This window comes from Sus scrofa, chromosome 2, assembly GCF_000003025.6.
Source record: "Sus scrofa isolate TJ Tabasco breed Duroc chromosome 2, Sscrofa11.1, whole genome shotgun sequence".
NCBI classification, from domain to species: domain Eukaryota; kingdom Metazoa; phylum Chordata; class Mammalia; order Artiodactyla; family Suidae; genus Sus; species Sus scrofa.
In genome coordinates, this window is record NC_010444.4 from 91,717,397 (window position 1) to 91,734,979 (window position 17,583).

Genomic DNA, 17,583 nt, shown 5'->3' on the forward strand with positions numbered 1-17,583 from the left:
GAGAGACTGCAGGAGGATTTGTCGTTCTGGTGATAGTCTTCGGTTCAAACACTGAACCATAGAGGGTCCTTCAAGTTGGACTTACTTCTGCTCCAGTTTACTGAAATCCTTTTTAAAGTTTCACTTCCCCTTTGAGTTTTGTTTTCATTTCCTCTAAAGTAATGTGGCAGTTGCCCATTTTTCCATCTTCTGACCTGTAGACTTAAATTTGTATTTCACCTGCTCTTTGGTCCAGTCTTTTAAATCTTTATTGCTGAGACTAGTCTCTTGCCCTTGATGGCTTACCTTCCTAAACTTGCCCTATTTTATCACTTATTTTGTTTGTATTAAATACTAAGTTACAAATACTTTAACTTGCTATTGGAGCCATTGGCATTCTTTTTTTTTTTTTTTTTTTTGTTGTTGTTGTTGCTATTTCTTGGCCTCCACGCATATGAGGTTCCAGCTAGGATGAATTGGACTGCAGCCACGCCTACCCAAGCCACAGCAACGCGGATCCGAGCCTCGTCTGCACCTACACCACAGCTCACGCAACGCCGACCGTTAACCACTGAGCAAGCAGGAGACGCAACTCATGGTCCTAGTCGATTGTTAACACTGCGCACGATGGAACTATTGGCATTCTTATTATGGCTCAGTAGGTTAAGAACCTGACATTGTCTCCATGGGGATGCAGGTTCCATCCCTGGCCTCACTCAGTGGGTTAAGGATTGGCATTGCTGCAAACAGCATGGGTCACATATGTGGCTCGGATCTGGTGTTGCTGTGGCTGTGGTGTAGGCCTACAACTGCAGTTCCAGTTCAGCCCCTCGCTTGGGGATTTCCATATGCCTCAGGTGCAGCCATAAAAAGAAATAAATAAAATAAAATAAATGCCATATTTTTAACACATGAAAAATGTGCATTATTAATCCCTGTCTTTGTTATAAAACATCACTGAAATTGTGTACTATTGTTTGTATATACAGCCATTCTAATTATTTCACATATTGAAGATGTAACCAAATCCTTCTAAGGCTTCTTATCCTTTCACATATTTAATAGACTCAAGTTGCTAATTTGATATTTTCTCTTTCCTCTAGTCAAAGTGGAAAAAAGCCCACCTGTCAAGGGCTCCCTCTCTGGAAAAGTCAACCTACCTTGTCATTTTTCAACTATGCCTACCTTACCACCCAGTTACAACACCACCAGTGAATTTCTCCGAATTAAATGGTCTAAGATTGAATTGGACAAGAGTGGAAAAGATTTAAAGGAGACTACTGTTCTTGTGGCCCAAAATGGGAATATCAAGATTGGTCAGGGCTACAAAGGAAGAGTGTCGGTGCCTACACATCCGGAGGATGTGGGTGATGCCTCACTCACCATGGTCAAACTCCTTGCCAGTGATGCAGGCCTTTACCGCTGTGATGTCATGTATGGGATAGAAGACACACAAGACTCCGTGTCATTGGCTGTGGATGGTAAGGCTTTGGGAATCTGTAAGAAGCTGGCATAACATGATACCTGGTTCAGAAGTGTGTTGAAACAATATTCAAAAGTAGCCATTGTTGGAGTTACTGTTGTGGCTCAGTGGTTAATGAACCCCACTAGTATCCATGAGGACGCGGGTTCAATCCCTGGCTCTTGCTCAGTGGGCTAAGGATCCGACATTGCCGTGAGCTGTGGTGTAGGTTGCAGATGGGGCTCAGAACCCGCATTGCTGTGGTTGTGGCATTAGGCTGGCGGCTAGAGCTCTGATTCAACCCCTAGTGTGGCCCTAAAAAGACCAAAAAAAAGAAAGTAGCCATTGTTCAGGGTTTAGACAACGGGGAAAGACATCACTCACCTCAACAGTCCATGTCTTCCACCAAAAATGAACTGTTTTTTGTTCTGGTGTCAAGGAAGGTGCCTTTTTATACTAGATATAATGAATACATATATATATGTGTGTGGGGGGTGGGGTGGGGGGGTGTATGTGCATATGTGTTTGTAGCTCAAGAATCATTAGTTATTTCATTATTGAGACCTATCAGTGATTATTTTCTAAGACTGTAAAGGCTGATCTACATTATGCTTTAATTTTTATAGGAGTGTGTATATGCATATACATGCATACATGCACACACGCACACACTTTTCTTCCTTTTTCTCATTGTTCTCATATGACTATTAAAATGGTTGAATTTGCTTTTAAGAAATATAAATTATATCAACTTACATTGAAGAAATAAGGCACCTGATAAGTTTCATGGTACATAGAGTGCCTTGAAAAGACTAGGACTCAATAAATATTTGAATTAGATCAAAAGAAGAACTTGGAGAATTTTTTTAAGGCCAGTACACTGGTTGTTATCTATTAAGTCTTGCTATGAGACAGTTTTCACCCCCTTTCAGTGGTGGTTTATATGTCATTTGAATTTAGGTTAGGAGACAAAGCAAAGAAAAATTGCTTTAATTGGGTACACACATAAGGCCATAGCTCTTGGAAGCAGAATATTTTGGCAAGTTATTAAGCAAAATTCTAATACCCAGACATGATGAAACAGATTTTTCTTCTAACCCTCCATTTCCCTATAAAATATTTACCTTTCAGAAATATATACAAAGGGTTTTATTGAAATTCTTTCTTGTGTAGCCAAAAGGAAATACTTTGAATTTCAGATGTGACAAATTAACTTTCTGAACATCCTTGTACATTCAGAATCTATTGTTCTCTTCTGTAAATCTATTTTTATGTTTTCCAGGCATCCACTAAATATCCTGAGCTCTTTGCTCTTTTCACCTGTTTATTGTTTACTTTGGTTAGCTTAGGATTGCTTTGTTTTACTGATCTCTCTCTTTTTGTATGCTGGAACATACATACATACATACAGATAGATATAGATAGATGTATATAATTCTTTGTATAGTGTAAAGTACATGTATATGTAGTATTAGATACATATTATATATAATTGTTTATAAATATGTATATATTTTTAAAATCCCCAAAGGAGTTTAACAGCTCCTTACAATTTTTATCATTAAAAAAATAGCAATGGATTTGCCTCTTTCCCCTCTGAAACAATGAAAATCCTCCACTTAATCTCCTTAGCCCCAGGAGGTCTTCAAATTATCCCAACAATTGCAGATACTTATACAGCCTGATACTCCCTGCCCTGGTCCCGGAGGCCCCTTTGTGCCCCCTGACTGCCAAATCTTCAGTGCACAAGGAAGATTTTTAATTACCAAGAAGGCTTTTTGAAGCTTTGATCAACATAAGACTAATTTCAAACCACTCAGAGTCATTATAAACTCTGTCTCATACTGACTAGATAGCACCATATATACTTCCTAGTAATTTTAGAGTTGTTCTATCAAGATGCAGATTTTCTAAAAGGGCATTTGATCAGCTTTTTTCTTTGCAGTAGCAGTAATGTGAAAATGAATGACAGATGTCAGTGCATCTGCTTGGTGCCTGTGCAGGTCTTTTTGTATTGACACTGATGAGAGGTGCTTATTTATTACATGGCTGGACTGTCCCCCGTAGATACTTTATTGACACTTGTTTTGGAAGAGAGAGACAATCTAAGGATAAGCATGTGGGAGACAGGCTTACAGCTAGAAGTCAGGCTCTGAGAGAGAAAAACTGTTGTCAACTCCAGGAAATTACTAGGAGTAAAAAGAGAGTGAAGGTATTTTGGAAACCCAAATTAACTCCTCATAACCAAAACATGGTCTTAAGTACATGATTCAATAAATTCTCATCCATAAACCCCAGTTACCCCAATTTCTATTTTCCAGTGACTGCCCAGGTACATTAGCTTGACTCACTTTGCTGTCTTATGAAAATCAGTCACCATATTTTCTCCAATTAAAAATGGAGACACTCTTGCTGAAGTGGGAAAGGGGACCAATGCTCCATCCCCTCAGCTGCTCTTTCCTCAGGCCTGTGACAGTTCCTTGACCCCCCTGGAGCACACAGTTCAAGGACCACTAGTTTATGCAACTCATAAAATACACCAAAATGGAATTTGAGGCACATGCCAGGATGTCTGGCTTCTATCCAGGAATCTGGAGGACTTTATTTCAGGCTGTCTTTGGGGTAAAAATCATACATTTTAACTGCCCTGCCAGAGACCCTAAGTTATGCAGATCAAGTAGTGAAGATGATAAACACTTATCATAGTAGTCTATCCAACATTTTAAAATCCTTTCCCTAACTTGACCTACATATCCATCAAATAACAAAAGAAATATTAGTTTCACTTTATGGGGGAGGAAATGAAGGCTTACATATGATTGAGGAGTAAGTTAAGGATTGGAATAAGCCTTCTCACTTATGCATAGTCCAGTGTCTTTTTTCCATTTCAGTACATTGTCTCTGAAAGTCAGTCTCTCCAAGTTTCATGTTTGGGAGATGCGGTATTGGTGAAGGTTCCTTGTGCTGCTGAGTTGGCCCTGAGTAAAAACATGGAGTAAAAGTTGATTTTGTGGCCCCCTGAATGCTTTGTATATTCTGAGGCACCTAATCCCTTTAGTTGTCCAGGGTCCCTATGATAGCCTGAATACTATCTGTAATTGGGACAACTAGTCACCATTTGGGATTCAGTGGCCTAAATATTTTTCTCAGATGGTTTGTGTGGGAACAGAAAATTCCCAGCTAGGAAACTCCCTAATGGGCCAGAATGGGACACCTGAATGTACAGTATTTCTGGACCTCCTCAGATCACCATCAGCATGCCTAATGCTATATAAAGTCCCAATAAAGAAGTATCATGATGTTGTTACCACGTTGGCGAGTCATTTGACCTGTTGCTCCAGTGAGAAACTGCACAGTACAGTAGGAGACTTGGCCATGCCCATAATGCTTTGCTCCTATCTTTGCAGGAGTTGTGTTTCACTACAGGGCAGCGACGAGCAGGTACACTCTGAATTTTGAGGCTGCGCAGAAGGCTTGTCTGGATATCGGAGCAGTCATAGCAACCCCAGAGCAGCTCCATGCCGCCTATGAAGACGGATTTGAGCAATGTGATGCAGGCTGGCTGTCTGATCAGACTGTTAGGTGAGCAGTCTGAGGGCAACCAGCTTTATTTCATTCATTTGAGAGTGAGAATAAAGTGCTACTTCCTAGTCCTTTGTTTCCCCAGATATCCCATCCGGACTCCCCGAGAAGGCTGTTACGGAGATATGATGGGGAAGGAAGGAGTCAGGACCTACGGATTCCGTGCTCCCCATGAGACTTACGATGTGTATTGTTACGTGGACCATCTGGATGGTAAGACGTTCAAATTCCTATAGCTTCATTTGGACTGAGAAAAACTGAGGTGAGACTGGGAGCATATTGGATAGAGTAAGTCTTCCTGTTTGTTTGAATTCCAAACAGCGACATTTAGTTTAAATGACTGTACGATTCTGTGGTGAAATAGGCTTAAATTAAAGTGGAAAGAGAAGGAGGGCCGTGTAAGTGGTTATGTAGGTTCGAAATGTCTTCAGTTAATGGCAGGTTTGCTTTCAGTCCTGCTGCTATTGGACTGTTTCCAATACACTTTTAGAGCATTAAGAATAGAAATCTGTAAGGGTGGTACCTATTCTTGTAAGAACTTCAGGTAAAATCCTGTGATGACAAACCACTCCGAATCTAAGAGCTGATAAACACCCCAAAGCAAAACTGAATAACACAAACCAGCCCAGGAAGGATTTTCATGCTTTGCTTCACCTCATGTTCACTTTGCTACCCTAATATTTAGAGCAATCATTCATTCATTCAATCAATCAACACATTAAAAAAACAAAACAAAGCTGCAGTAGGTACTCTGCTCATTGTAAGGGCTGTGAAGTGAGGTAAGATACAAGCCTTGCTTTAGAGGTGCTTAGAGTCTGGTTGATTCTGACACTACCATTTCTCACTCAGCATCAGTTAGACTCTTATTTAGACACCATTTTGAGTTCTCTTGTGGTGACTTTATCTAAGGACAAGATGCAGTTTTATTATAAGACAAGTGGAATGGAAGTTTCTGTGACTTTGGAAATGGAATTTTATTTGTAGCAACAGGTATCTTAGAAGCCTAAATATATAAATACAAGTTTTGTTTTTTTGAATTATACTTTTAATTTTGGCTGGGTGCACAGCAAAAGAATGATCTCAATTTTCTTTCAAAATGAGGAGGTTGGACTAGATAATTCCCATAGTCTCTTCCAACATTAAAATTCTATGATTCTATGAATTGAGTAAACAACCTCAGAGACTGAAAGCTAGAAAATAAGCTGCTTATATTTGCCGAATGCTCTGGCTAAATTTGAATAGGAAGGGCTGCTTCCAAAGAGGCTGCTTAAGTGTGCTTCTCTTGCATCTTAACATTCTTATTATAACTATCATTTAAGAATGATAAATTTATTTTCTAAACCAAAACTTCAGATACTAGTAATTTCCATTTTTTTCAGACAAAGGGAAAATATATGTAAAATGCAAGCTATGAGATATAAATAGATAGATAGGTAGAGTGAGCTTATCTCCTTCTCTTAAGTTTAAGTTTATTTCAAGTTTAGGTAACTTTTCGCATAGAAAAAGAGATAGTTGCTAGGGGAATCTGGTCCTAGGAAATAAATTTAGTTACTGCTATTTCAGTAAGATGGAAATTTGTATTCAAATTCAGTAAGGTGGAATTTGTTTTTTCATTGGTATTTTAATTTAGAATAGTATCTATTAGAGCGATAGTTATAAAAAAAAATCCTGGAATTCTGGTAATACTGGAACTAAACCAGAGATCATTTTTGAAAAGGTATACATAAGTTATAATTACCAAAAATATCTTTACCAAATATAATTTAAATAGAGGCTTTCAGGTACAAATCCGTGGCCAATCTGATCCCAATAAAAATAAGCATCGCCAGCCAGCCTCCTGATGGAGAGAGAGGCTTATTCACTTACAGTGCTACCAGAAGGAGCACCTAGGAGCCCCTGTGTGTCTTCTCTTCAGTTTTATCCTGATGGAGCTACCAAACCTTGCTCTCTAAGGCTACAGAATCCCTAACTTCGTTGAAGCTCAGAGGACTTTCTGCTTCTGCAGAAGTTCCAGAAATTCCATGCCCTCCACAAATACTGTGTGAGATACTTTTGGCAGGTCTTGGTGGTAGAAGCCCTGCCAAGGATCTCTCGCCATATTGTACCATTAAGAGCTGGCTCCCCACAACCTGTTTGGAGTATCATGTCTAGAGTTTGGGGAAAACTGAGCTCTGTCAGAAGAGCCACTCTGAGGATGTGCACATACAGCACAATCCAAAGGATTTCCAGTCACGTAAGAGTCCTTCTCCACCGCTGTAAACATCATCACTTCTAGGACAACAGTTATTGGTAAAGCCAGTCTCTGTTCCAGTGTAACCCAACTCTGTTTCATAGAGTTGTACATTTGCTTGGGATAAATGGTCCACAGATTTGATAACTGAAAACTTGTGATGTGTAATAGAGCATACTTTGGTTGGAATATTTATAACCTAGAAACAGAATTTGAAGCTTTTCATCTCATCACGTAAATGTTGAAAGAGAAAGATAAAGGAGTCAAAGATAAAGGAGAAAGGAGAAAGATAAAGGGTAAATACCAGTTCAAACACTGGCTGAAATTTGTGTCAGTGGAGTAACAAGGCTTTAATTTGTTTCATAGAAGGACCTTGACAGTTCCGGAGGATAGTTAGTATGTTTGCCATGACATTGTTCTAGAAATAGTTTCCTCCTCGTTCACTGTTCATTGGAATAATTAGCCAATTTTTGGAACCTGGTCTTTTCTCTCCTGACTTGAAATGGAACTGGTGAGGGAAGTGGGGTTAAAGAGACCTCTTCTGACTCTTGATGTGAAAGGAAAATCCCAAGGTGACACTCCTAAGGTCTCTTTCCTTACTTAACTGAAGTGTATGTCCTCCCACTGGCTAAACTGTGGTTTGATCAAAATTCTTGGGGAAATTTGACCACATAAAATTACATCTGATGTTTCAATTCCCATATTGATAAAAGGTTTTTGAAAGGGAGCCAGAGTTCTTCATAAGAGATGTTTATTGCTACATTCATGGGTATCATTCCCACCTATAATTCATTGTATTTTTGACAGCCAAGTGTGTATGCGAGAAGTGGTGGAGGCAGTGAAAATTAGAGCTATTGATGTATTCAGAATGCGTGAGGTGGAACATATATTCAGTTAGGAACCAAAGTTCAGTTACGTCAGATCAGAAGCCGTATTACTCTAGGAGGTCTAGTGAGAAAACCAGCTAAGTATAAAATGAAACCTCGTTCAAAAAGACAATTAATTTTGTCTTTATTTCGTTATTTATTGTGAGAGATGTTTAGTCGATGGAAAAAACCTTCTGGTTTTCTCCTTTTTTGTTTCATAATGTCGTATTCATCCTGACATACGTGATTTTAATAAAATTCAAATAACTCTACTAAGTTAAATCCAGCCAGTATGAGGGGGAGCAAAACTAATCTGGTTCTTATTCTAAGGTGTTGCCTATGTATACAATATTCAATTTTATCTGTGAAAGTAACCTAGTAAGTGTAAAAGAGTGTGAACAATAACTATATTCACTAGCAAGCATTTCAGTATTAGTTTATGTTCTTGGGAATGGTCTAGACATTGTGGAGGCTTATTAGCTATAATTTAGTAACAGAACACTCTTGCTAAGAAATTAATGGAATTAAGATTCATTCTCAAGTAGGAATTTAGATATTAAGATCCATAAAATTATCCTTATTGGGAAGTTTAATCTGTATTTCTTGGTAAGGTAGATTTGGAAAACATTGAGAGGATTTAAAGTAAAGTTGAGGAGTTCCCGTCGTGGTGCAGTGGTTAACGAATCCGACTAGGAACCATGAGGTTGTGGGTTCCATCCCTGACCTTGCTCAGTGGGTTGGGGATCCTGCATTGCATGAGCTGTGGTGTAGGCTGAAGATGAGGCTCGGATCCCACATTGCTGTGGCTCTGGTGCAGGCCAACAGCTACAGCTCCAATTAGACCCCTAGCCTGGGAACCTCCATATGCTGCAGGCGCTGCCCTAGAAAAGGCAATAAAATAAAATAAAATAAGATAAATAAAAATAGCCTTTAAAAAAATAAAAAAGTTGAGGTACTAACTAGTTTAGAAAAGTGGGTAAAGAATTGGAGTGGTAAAGACAGCACTAAGGGAGGATTCTAGGTAGGTAGTTAATTCTTCATAATTAAGAAGAAGAAGAAGGACATCAATTGAGTCCCAGTTCTGTCACTTATTAGTTATGAGATCCTAGGTAAGGCTTTACTTTCGTAAGCTTCAGTTTTTTCATCTATGAAATGGGGACAATATGAAAACTTACCTTTTAATCATGGTATGAAGATGAAATCAGTTAAGGTGTAAAGCTTTTATTACACTATATGGTGGCAAAGTTAAGTGCTCAATAAATAATAGCTATTAATATAAATATATTATAAATAATAGCTGCTATTATAGCTTATGAGTATATGAAAGGTTCTCAATTCCACCAAATTCGGAAAAAGAAGATGAGATAAATTTGCAACTCTGAGAATTAGGTTCACTATAAGGACAATTTTTCTGACCATGAATATTGTTAAATGTAGAAGGAATGAAGACAGATGATAAAATTTCATCTCTGGAAGTTTCTTAAAACAAGAATTGATCTGAGATGTTATGAGTGAGGGCTCTTCAAAGTCTCAGTCATGGCACTTTGGAAAATATAGAAAAAAAAACTGGAAATGTGTCACTCTCAGAAGAGGGGTAACTTTTATGTCAAAGCATTTTGAATACAGGTTGCTTCAACATTATTGAATAATTGAAAATAGCACTATGACAAAATAAGAATTCCTGTATTATTCCTCCTGAATTGTATGAAATCAGCTTGTTCTCTAATTAGAACATTATCTTCTTGAATCATTGTGTTTAGGAATTAATCTGGTGTCTGACTTCCTACAGAAGGTCATGGGCATATAAGCATATAATCCTGTTCACTTTACCACTGGAAGAGTTAAATACTTCTGAAAGTGCTTTGTGAATTCATGTATTTATGTGCCGAAAACTGGCAATTTAGTAGGAAGTATGTGTGTCTGGTTATATCCATAGTGACAAATAATCCCTGGATAAGATAGATAAGAAAATGTTGGAAAGAATGGACTACAATGCAAATATTTAAGCTTGAAAAAAAAAAAAGAACACTTAAATGTTTAAAAAATCCTCGATTATTTTTAATTAATAAACTGTTTATTTGGTTTCTTTATGATAGCAGGTACTTGTAAGAAAATAGTTTCTTTTATATAAGGGTTCAATTCTCCCTGAAGATACATCAGAGTGTAGATGAGGTCAGACTACCTTCTTTCTTCATTCTTTCTTTCTTCTTCTTCTTTTTTTTTTTTTTTTTTTTTTTTTGTCTTTTTTGAGGGCTGCATCCGTGGCATATGGAGGTTCACAGGCTAGGGGTCTAGTCAGAGCTGTAGCTGCCGGCCTACACCACAGCCACAGCAATGCAGGATCTGAGTCATGTCTGTGACCTACACCACAGCTCACGGCAACGCCGATCCTTAACCCACTGAGAGAGGCCAGAGATCGAACCCGCAACTTCATGGTTCCTAGTCAGATTCGTTTCCTCTGCACCATGAAGGAAACTCCCAGACTTCCTTCTTTGATGGTTGATCTTCTTAGTTCTCTGCAAAGGAGTCTAATCTTGTCCCCAGATCTGACAAACGATTGATGTAGAATTTCCTTGGCCATCACATGGGCAACTCAGGGAACTTACAACCTATCCTTCTATGGCTCGTGTTCTCTATGTAGCCCTACCCTTTGGGTTTTTTCTTCACCTGAAACACTACCACCCTGACTTTCATATAAGCTTCCCAGCACTTGGATGTGTCTGTATGGTGGGTCCTCACATTCATCCCATATCCCCTTCCTAAGTCCTCGTTGGTTTTGCTCACCTTTACCATCTCTGACCTTTGAGTGTATGACCATAAAGACTCTCCTGCAAATGTTTGCCTACTCCTCCTTCTCCTTCTCGCCTACTAGATTATGATTTCTGGAAGGAAAGGAATCATGTGTATCCCCACCATGTCCTTGGCACATAGTAGGTGCTCCATAGATGGAGTTGAATAAATGAGTGAATTAGTAAATTAACATCCAGACTATAAGTACCCACTCTATTTGCATTGGTTGACATTTGCCCCTTGGGGATCTTTACACCTCTCCAGGCTTCATCACAATTCTACTTCCCAGTTTTTCCTCGCTCCAATTTCCTTATTAGTTTATCTGACTTCATCTTTGCTCTTTTGTATGTAAATAAGTCAAATGCCTTGTGGGATGAACAGGGCACAAAAGAACAATCAAAAAGAGAAAAATGAAAATGGTAATGTTTAGCTGTACAGGTCTAGTCCCGAACTTTCTTCTGAATTCCATGCCCACATTTCCAGTTTGAGAATCATTTTTGTGTCTCTTCTCTGGTTTTGTGTCTCATCTCACAAATGCCTTTAACATGCCTTTAACAGTTCTTTGAGGGACCTGTTTTATGACCATCAGAGTACTTAAACACCCTGGCCATATCATTCCCCTACTCAACACCGTGTAGTGAATTTCCTGCTGCCTTCCTTCACAAGCACAAACTCTGCCTCAGAGCCCCTCAAACCTGGCTTGGCAGTAACTTATTCACCTGTGTTTCCCCCTCTTCTGTATGACCCTGCACATGTGCACCCGTCATCCACAGACACTCTGTTAGCTCCTGCCAGCTCCTGCCAGCAGTTCTGCTTTGATCTTCTCAGAGAACACAAGCCTCTTATCTTTTCAGCATCCTACTCTTCCCTGTGTCTGAAAATGGACTGCCTCCAAGAGCCCATCTTTAGCTCTTCCAACTTGCACTGACATTTCCTGGTTCTGAACTCCCACTTGGGGTTAGTTCCACATGTCTGATATTTAATTGTTCTCTGGTTGCTTTATATTTATCAGATACAAACTCTCACCTGTTATTTTTATTTCTGAAAACTTACATAAGCTCCTGGTAGAGATAAGGCCATAATCATCTTCTGAAACTCTTCTAACCACAATGAAGAAGCTATTCCAGTAACAGTCACATAATAGTTACTCAAGAAATATTTGGTGGTAATTGCAGTATTTCTCCAAACTTTGTCATCCTATCATTTCCATAGTACTTGGCAAATAATGCCAAGCTTTGTCCACCAAATTTACTAAGGATCTTTTTTTTTTTTTTTTACATTTATTGGATCACCATAATACTAGTTTCTCTCTTTGAATTCCTCCTCTCACTCTTTTCTGTGGCATCTCTTAGAAAAAATTTTTTCCTAAAGATAATCCTTTCTTTTTTCCAGCCTCTCATAGTCATTTCCCTTTCTTGCCCTCCCAGCCAGTTGTCTTCTCTGGGATTGGTTTCTTAGTACCTACTCACAAATTACAGGTTAATTTTTTTTTATTGCTTCCTCATGTCAAAATCCAGGATAGTTCTGTCACCTTTATAAAGTGTCTAATGCCTCCATGTCATCCTTGTGTCTGATCTAGAACTAAAAATAACCCTGCCTTTTTATCTAATGAGCTCCTCTAATGATGTCGAACAACCTGTCCTGTGTCTATTGGCCACTTAAATACTTTCTTGAAGAAATGTCTTTTCAGAACCTTTCCCCGTTTTTAATTGGATAATAACTTTTTTGTTACTGAATTGTAAGAGTTCTTTGTATACAATAGATTCTGGTATATGATTTGCAAGTATTTTCTCTCATTCTCTGATCTGCATTTTTTTACTTTTTTAATAGGATCTTTTGAAGCACAAAGTTTTTAATTTTAAGTCCAGTTTATCTTTTTTTTTCTTCTTTGGGAATTTGTGCTTTTCGAGTCATATGTAAGAAAACATTGCTAAATCTCCAGTCGTGAAAACTTTTGTGTTGTCTTCTGAGAGTTGTAGAAGTTTTAAGTTTTATTTTTGTCTTTACCTATTTTGAGTTAGTTTTTGTGTATGGTATAAGGTAAGAGTCTAGATCCATTCTGTGGCATGTGGATATTCAGTTGTGCCAGCACTCTTTGTTGAAAAGGCTATTCTTTCCGCATTTAATGACCTTGGTACCCTCTTGAAGTTCAGTTGATCATAGATATATGAGTTTATTTCTGGACTCTATTCCATTGATCTATATACCTATACTCATGTCAGTACCACATTATTTTAACTATGGTTGCTTTGTAGTAAATCTTGAAATTGGAAAATATCAGACCTCTCACTGTGTTCTTTTTCAAAATTGTCTTCCCTCATCTGGATCCCTTGAGTTCCGTATGATTTTTAGGATCAGCTTCTTAGTTTCTGCAAAGAAGCTAGTTAGATTGAATTGAAACTTCAGATCAATTTCAAGTATATTACCATCTTAACAATATTGCTTCTTCTGATTCATGAACATGGGATTTTTTTTTCCCTTTTTTTTAGGACTTCTTTACTTTCTTTCAACATTTTATAGCTTTTATAGCTTTCAGAGTATAAGTTTTACAGTACTTTTGTTAAATTTAATACTAAATATTTTATTCTTTTTGATGCAAATGTAAATGGAATTTTCTTTCTTTTTTTGGTTGTTCATTGCAAGTATATAGAAATATAATTGATTTTTGCTTATTGGTTTTATGCCTTGTATCCTACAACTTTGCTGAAATTTTTTATTATGAGTTCTAATAGTTTTTTTTTTAATAGAAAACTTAGTATTTTCTACATATAGTCCCTTTGACTTTATAATAGTACCTTAAATAAGTAGAAATATCTTGACATAAGCTCCTGGAAACATGTGATAGTCACTTGCTTTAAGATTTTAATGTCAACTTCTCTTGGAATTCTAAATCAAAAGAACTTCTTTAGAAATACAGTGGCTATTTACCTGTCAGGTCTGAAAAGTAAAAAAACTAGACTGACCCTCTTTTGTTGACCTGCAGCCACAGTGTGCCTGTCAAACCAAATAACACATTCAATGTCTTATATATTTTGAAGACTCAGACATCCAGAAATTTTTTAGAACCTTTTTCTCACTCTAATTAAAATCTTACTCCTCTGTCAATAGGAAAGAAGGAGATCTGACATCCTGAAAACCATAAAAATATGTTTAAATTTTAGTGGGATTTCCTTTGTCTTTGAAACTTTCAAAAGACATAATACATAAGATCTTAGGTATAATATATTGACAAATATGTGAATTCCTTTTCCTATGAATATTATCTGATTTAGAGAATGTTAACTATCACAGCAGACTGATGACAATTCTCTAAAATTAGTTAGAGGTTAAAATTTTCAAAACCCAAATGTCTATGCTTTAAGCTATACTATGATTCTTCTTCAGCCTAAGGCAAGGAGAAATTTGAAGGGTGCTGACCTGACTTTCTAGTCAGTCCCATTACCCCCAAAATTAGAAACATTGCTGGCCTAACACTAAAAATGGATGAAGTTACACCAGAGGTTTTCTTACCACTGTTAACAGAAAGTTGGTCTCTGTGCAAGTTCAGGACCAGATCTTAAGGGGGAATGACATGCTTTTGAGTTATCTATAGTAGCCATCAAAAGATTATATAACAGTGTATGTTAACTATTAACCAACCATGTACAGGCTTTGATGATCCAGAATAATGAGCATTAGTCTTTATTGCTTTCATCTTGTGCATATAGACACAGGCAAAAAAGAGGGAAAGAGGCAGAGAGAGAAAGAAAGAAAAAGAAAAAGAAATTTCCTTTGAAAAAACTTAAATGTCCAAAACTTTAAACTGAATAAGAATTATGTTGAATTGTCCTTATCACTATAATACTTGCCATATACTGTAAGTGGTTTTATCCAATGGGCATTTCATGGTGACTGCTTCTATCTATCTACCTTTGAATACGTTTATTACTTATAAATGTATCTACTTTTGCGTACATTTATTACTTATATACCATTTTGACCCAAATAACAAGGAAAGGTAATAACAATTACAAATCTTGAACTTCTTTATAGTGAACAACAACAAAAAAATCAGGAAGTTCTGTTTTCATATGGGCAAAGGGACTCATGATTAGCTTAAAAGAACTAATTTTTAGACCAGGCAGTTCAGGTTAGAAAGGTTATGAACACAAATAAGCAGAAGAAATATAAACAGGTATCACACTACCCATGAAATAGACACATCTAGATACTTATAGTGAGATCTCAGCTTTGTCTAGGGCAGAGAGAGGCCCATCACTTCTTTTCTGCAGTCCAGGAAAGAAGTGAATAATTATCTGTGATCTGCTGGTACCAGTTCCCCTGTTCACCTTGTGCTCTCAGGGAATTGCCAGTGGAAGAACAAGGTCCTATCTTAGCTTTGCTTTGGAACCAGGTGCTTTCATAATTTTTTTGAGTTACTCCTGGGCATAAACTCTAGCTTTTGAACAGTGTGGGTCATTTTCATGTTTTGATTTGTTTTCATCATTGCTTGCCATTTCAGTATGTGTCATTTTAAAGTCTGCCAAGAAACAGCTTTTCCACTTAGCAATCAGAAGTGTGGAAAAAGTATACGCATGGTCTACTTTCCAGGGAGTCTTTTAGCAGTTACTTGTCAAATTAAAATATTTTTTTTCCTTACTATTTCTGATGATGTTAATTCCCATGATTAAGACAAATTTAGATTGTGGAGTGTCACCAGATATTTTAGTCTTACTAGCCGCGTCTTTCAGTTTCTTCTAGGACATGCCTGGAAACTTGGAATAACAGGAATAATTCAAAGCCACAGCCTTTAGCTTGAAATTTTGGAAAAATAGGGATTGACACCACATATATGTTTTCCATGTGAACATGCAAATTATCCTATGTGTGGAATCCATTGTTCTGCATTATATTTTGTATGTGTACTAATATGAATGTATGTGTATTCATATTGATGGATTCTTTTTTTTTTTTTTTTTTGTCTTTTTGCTATTTCTTTGGGCCGCTCCCGCGGCATATGGAGGTTCCCAGGCTAGGGGTTGAATTGGAGCTGCAGCCACTGGCCTATGCCAGAGCCACAGCAACGCGGGATCCGAGCCGCGTCTGCAACCTACATCACAGAACACGGCAACGCCGGATCGTTAACCCACTGAGCAAGGGCAGGGACCGAACTGCAACCTCATGGTTCCTAGTCAGATCCGTTAACCACTGCGCCACGATGGAAACTCCTGATGGATTCTTATTTATAACAACTTGACATTTTATCCTGAGTCATGTGTAGTTTTGTGTATAAAGGATCTTTGTACACTTCTTTCCTAATATTTTATTCGCTCTCTGTAGTTAGAGAAAAATGAAAATGTTCTCTAATAGATAAATAACACTTAGAAAAATGTTCCAAATCTGTACTCTTGTTATAAATTTGATAATTAATGTCCTATAGATGTAGCTGCTTTGATGAGGCAACTTCTGGAACTGAATAGTGGACTCATTGTCAACTTTTAAAAGTGATGCTTGCGTTTCTGAAAGTAAAGCTAAAATAATTTCCATTGTTCAGTCACAGTATCCAAAAGTAGACCTAGAGTTTTGATCATGAATGGATGTTGTACATTGTCAAATGCTTTCTCTGCATCTATTGAGATGATTGTGTGGTTTTTGACTTTTCTTTTGTTAATGTGGTGTATGACGTTGATTGATTTGTGTATGTTGAACCACCCTTGTGAACCTGGGATGAATCCCACCTGGTCGTGGTGTATGATCTTTTTTATATGTTGTTGGATTCGGTTGGCTGAAATTTTTTAGACCACAGCCTTGTCTGATGCTAATAACAGACGTTTTCTCTCTCAAGGAAGGCTTTGCTCTCCCTTCCTCTTACTCTGAAGGTGATGCTGATAAAATTCAGAAGGAATTTTTATTACTTACATCAGAGGCTGAAAGGTGCCTTTAAGATACCTTCAGGGTGGGAACTTATGCACCCTGACCAGTGAAGTTGCATTGGAGCAAAAGGGAGGTTAAGCAAATGCACCGAGTTGCTTTGCTCGCCTTGTCCCGTTTTCTTTCTCTTTCTCTGTTCCTTTGGTTCCTGGTTTGGCTTTGCCTCTGGACTTTAGACTTGAACTCTTGATACATCCTCATATGATCATTCATCTTTGGACTGAGGCTAGATTTACATTCCTGTTACTGTCTCACACTTAGTTTCTATCTTATATCATTAATGCAATTAATGACTAATGTTATAGTTTAGACCATATAATTTGCCCTGTATGTAATTCCCCACTGTAGATTAAAAAACTGAAAGTAAATGAGTAGAATCTTTGAAAATCTTAACATCTTCCCTGGTTTTCTCAGTGTAAAAATGGGCAGTGTTTAGCCTAAAACCTGCCTTTTTCTGTGGCATGTGGGATTGAAAGACTAGGGCCTACAATTTATGACTAAGGAGAAAGCCTGCTCCTTTTATCTCCGGTACCTTGCTTGGCTTTTTGCAAAGTTAGTTTCTTACTTAAGAAAAGAGACCCTCCTGTGTTCAGCTTTAATACAGTCTTGGATACTTCATCAGGGTCCCTGCTGTGCCCTCTGCTTCCTTCACTTGCTTCTAGTCTTGGATAGAACTCTGGGAGGCAATGGGCTTCATGTTCCCCTTGCTTTGTACTCTAATTTTTTGGGTTCCCCCTTTGATTCTGATTCCCTGGTCTACTTAC

The 17,583-nt window shown here is 37.8% G+C and overlaps 1 protein-coding gene across 4 annotated transcripts in view; it reads left to right on the forward strand.

Moving 5' to 3' along the window:
- The window catches only part of VCAN (versican), a 129,498-nt gene that overhangs the window by 35,220 nt on the left and 76,695 nt on the right, over positions 1-17,583 (forward strand). For all 4 annotated transcript variants that reach the window (XM_021081073.1, XM_005661536.3, XM_005661535.3 and 1 more), the window contains 3 exon segments: positions 1,083-1,460; positions 4,849-5,023; positions 5,109-5,236. In XM_021081073.1, the coding sequence (XP_020936732.1) occupies positions 1,083-1,460; positions 4,849-5,023; positions 5,109-5,236 (681 nt within the window).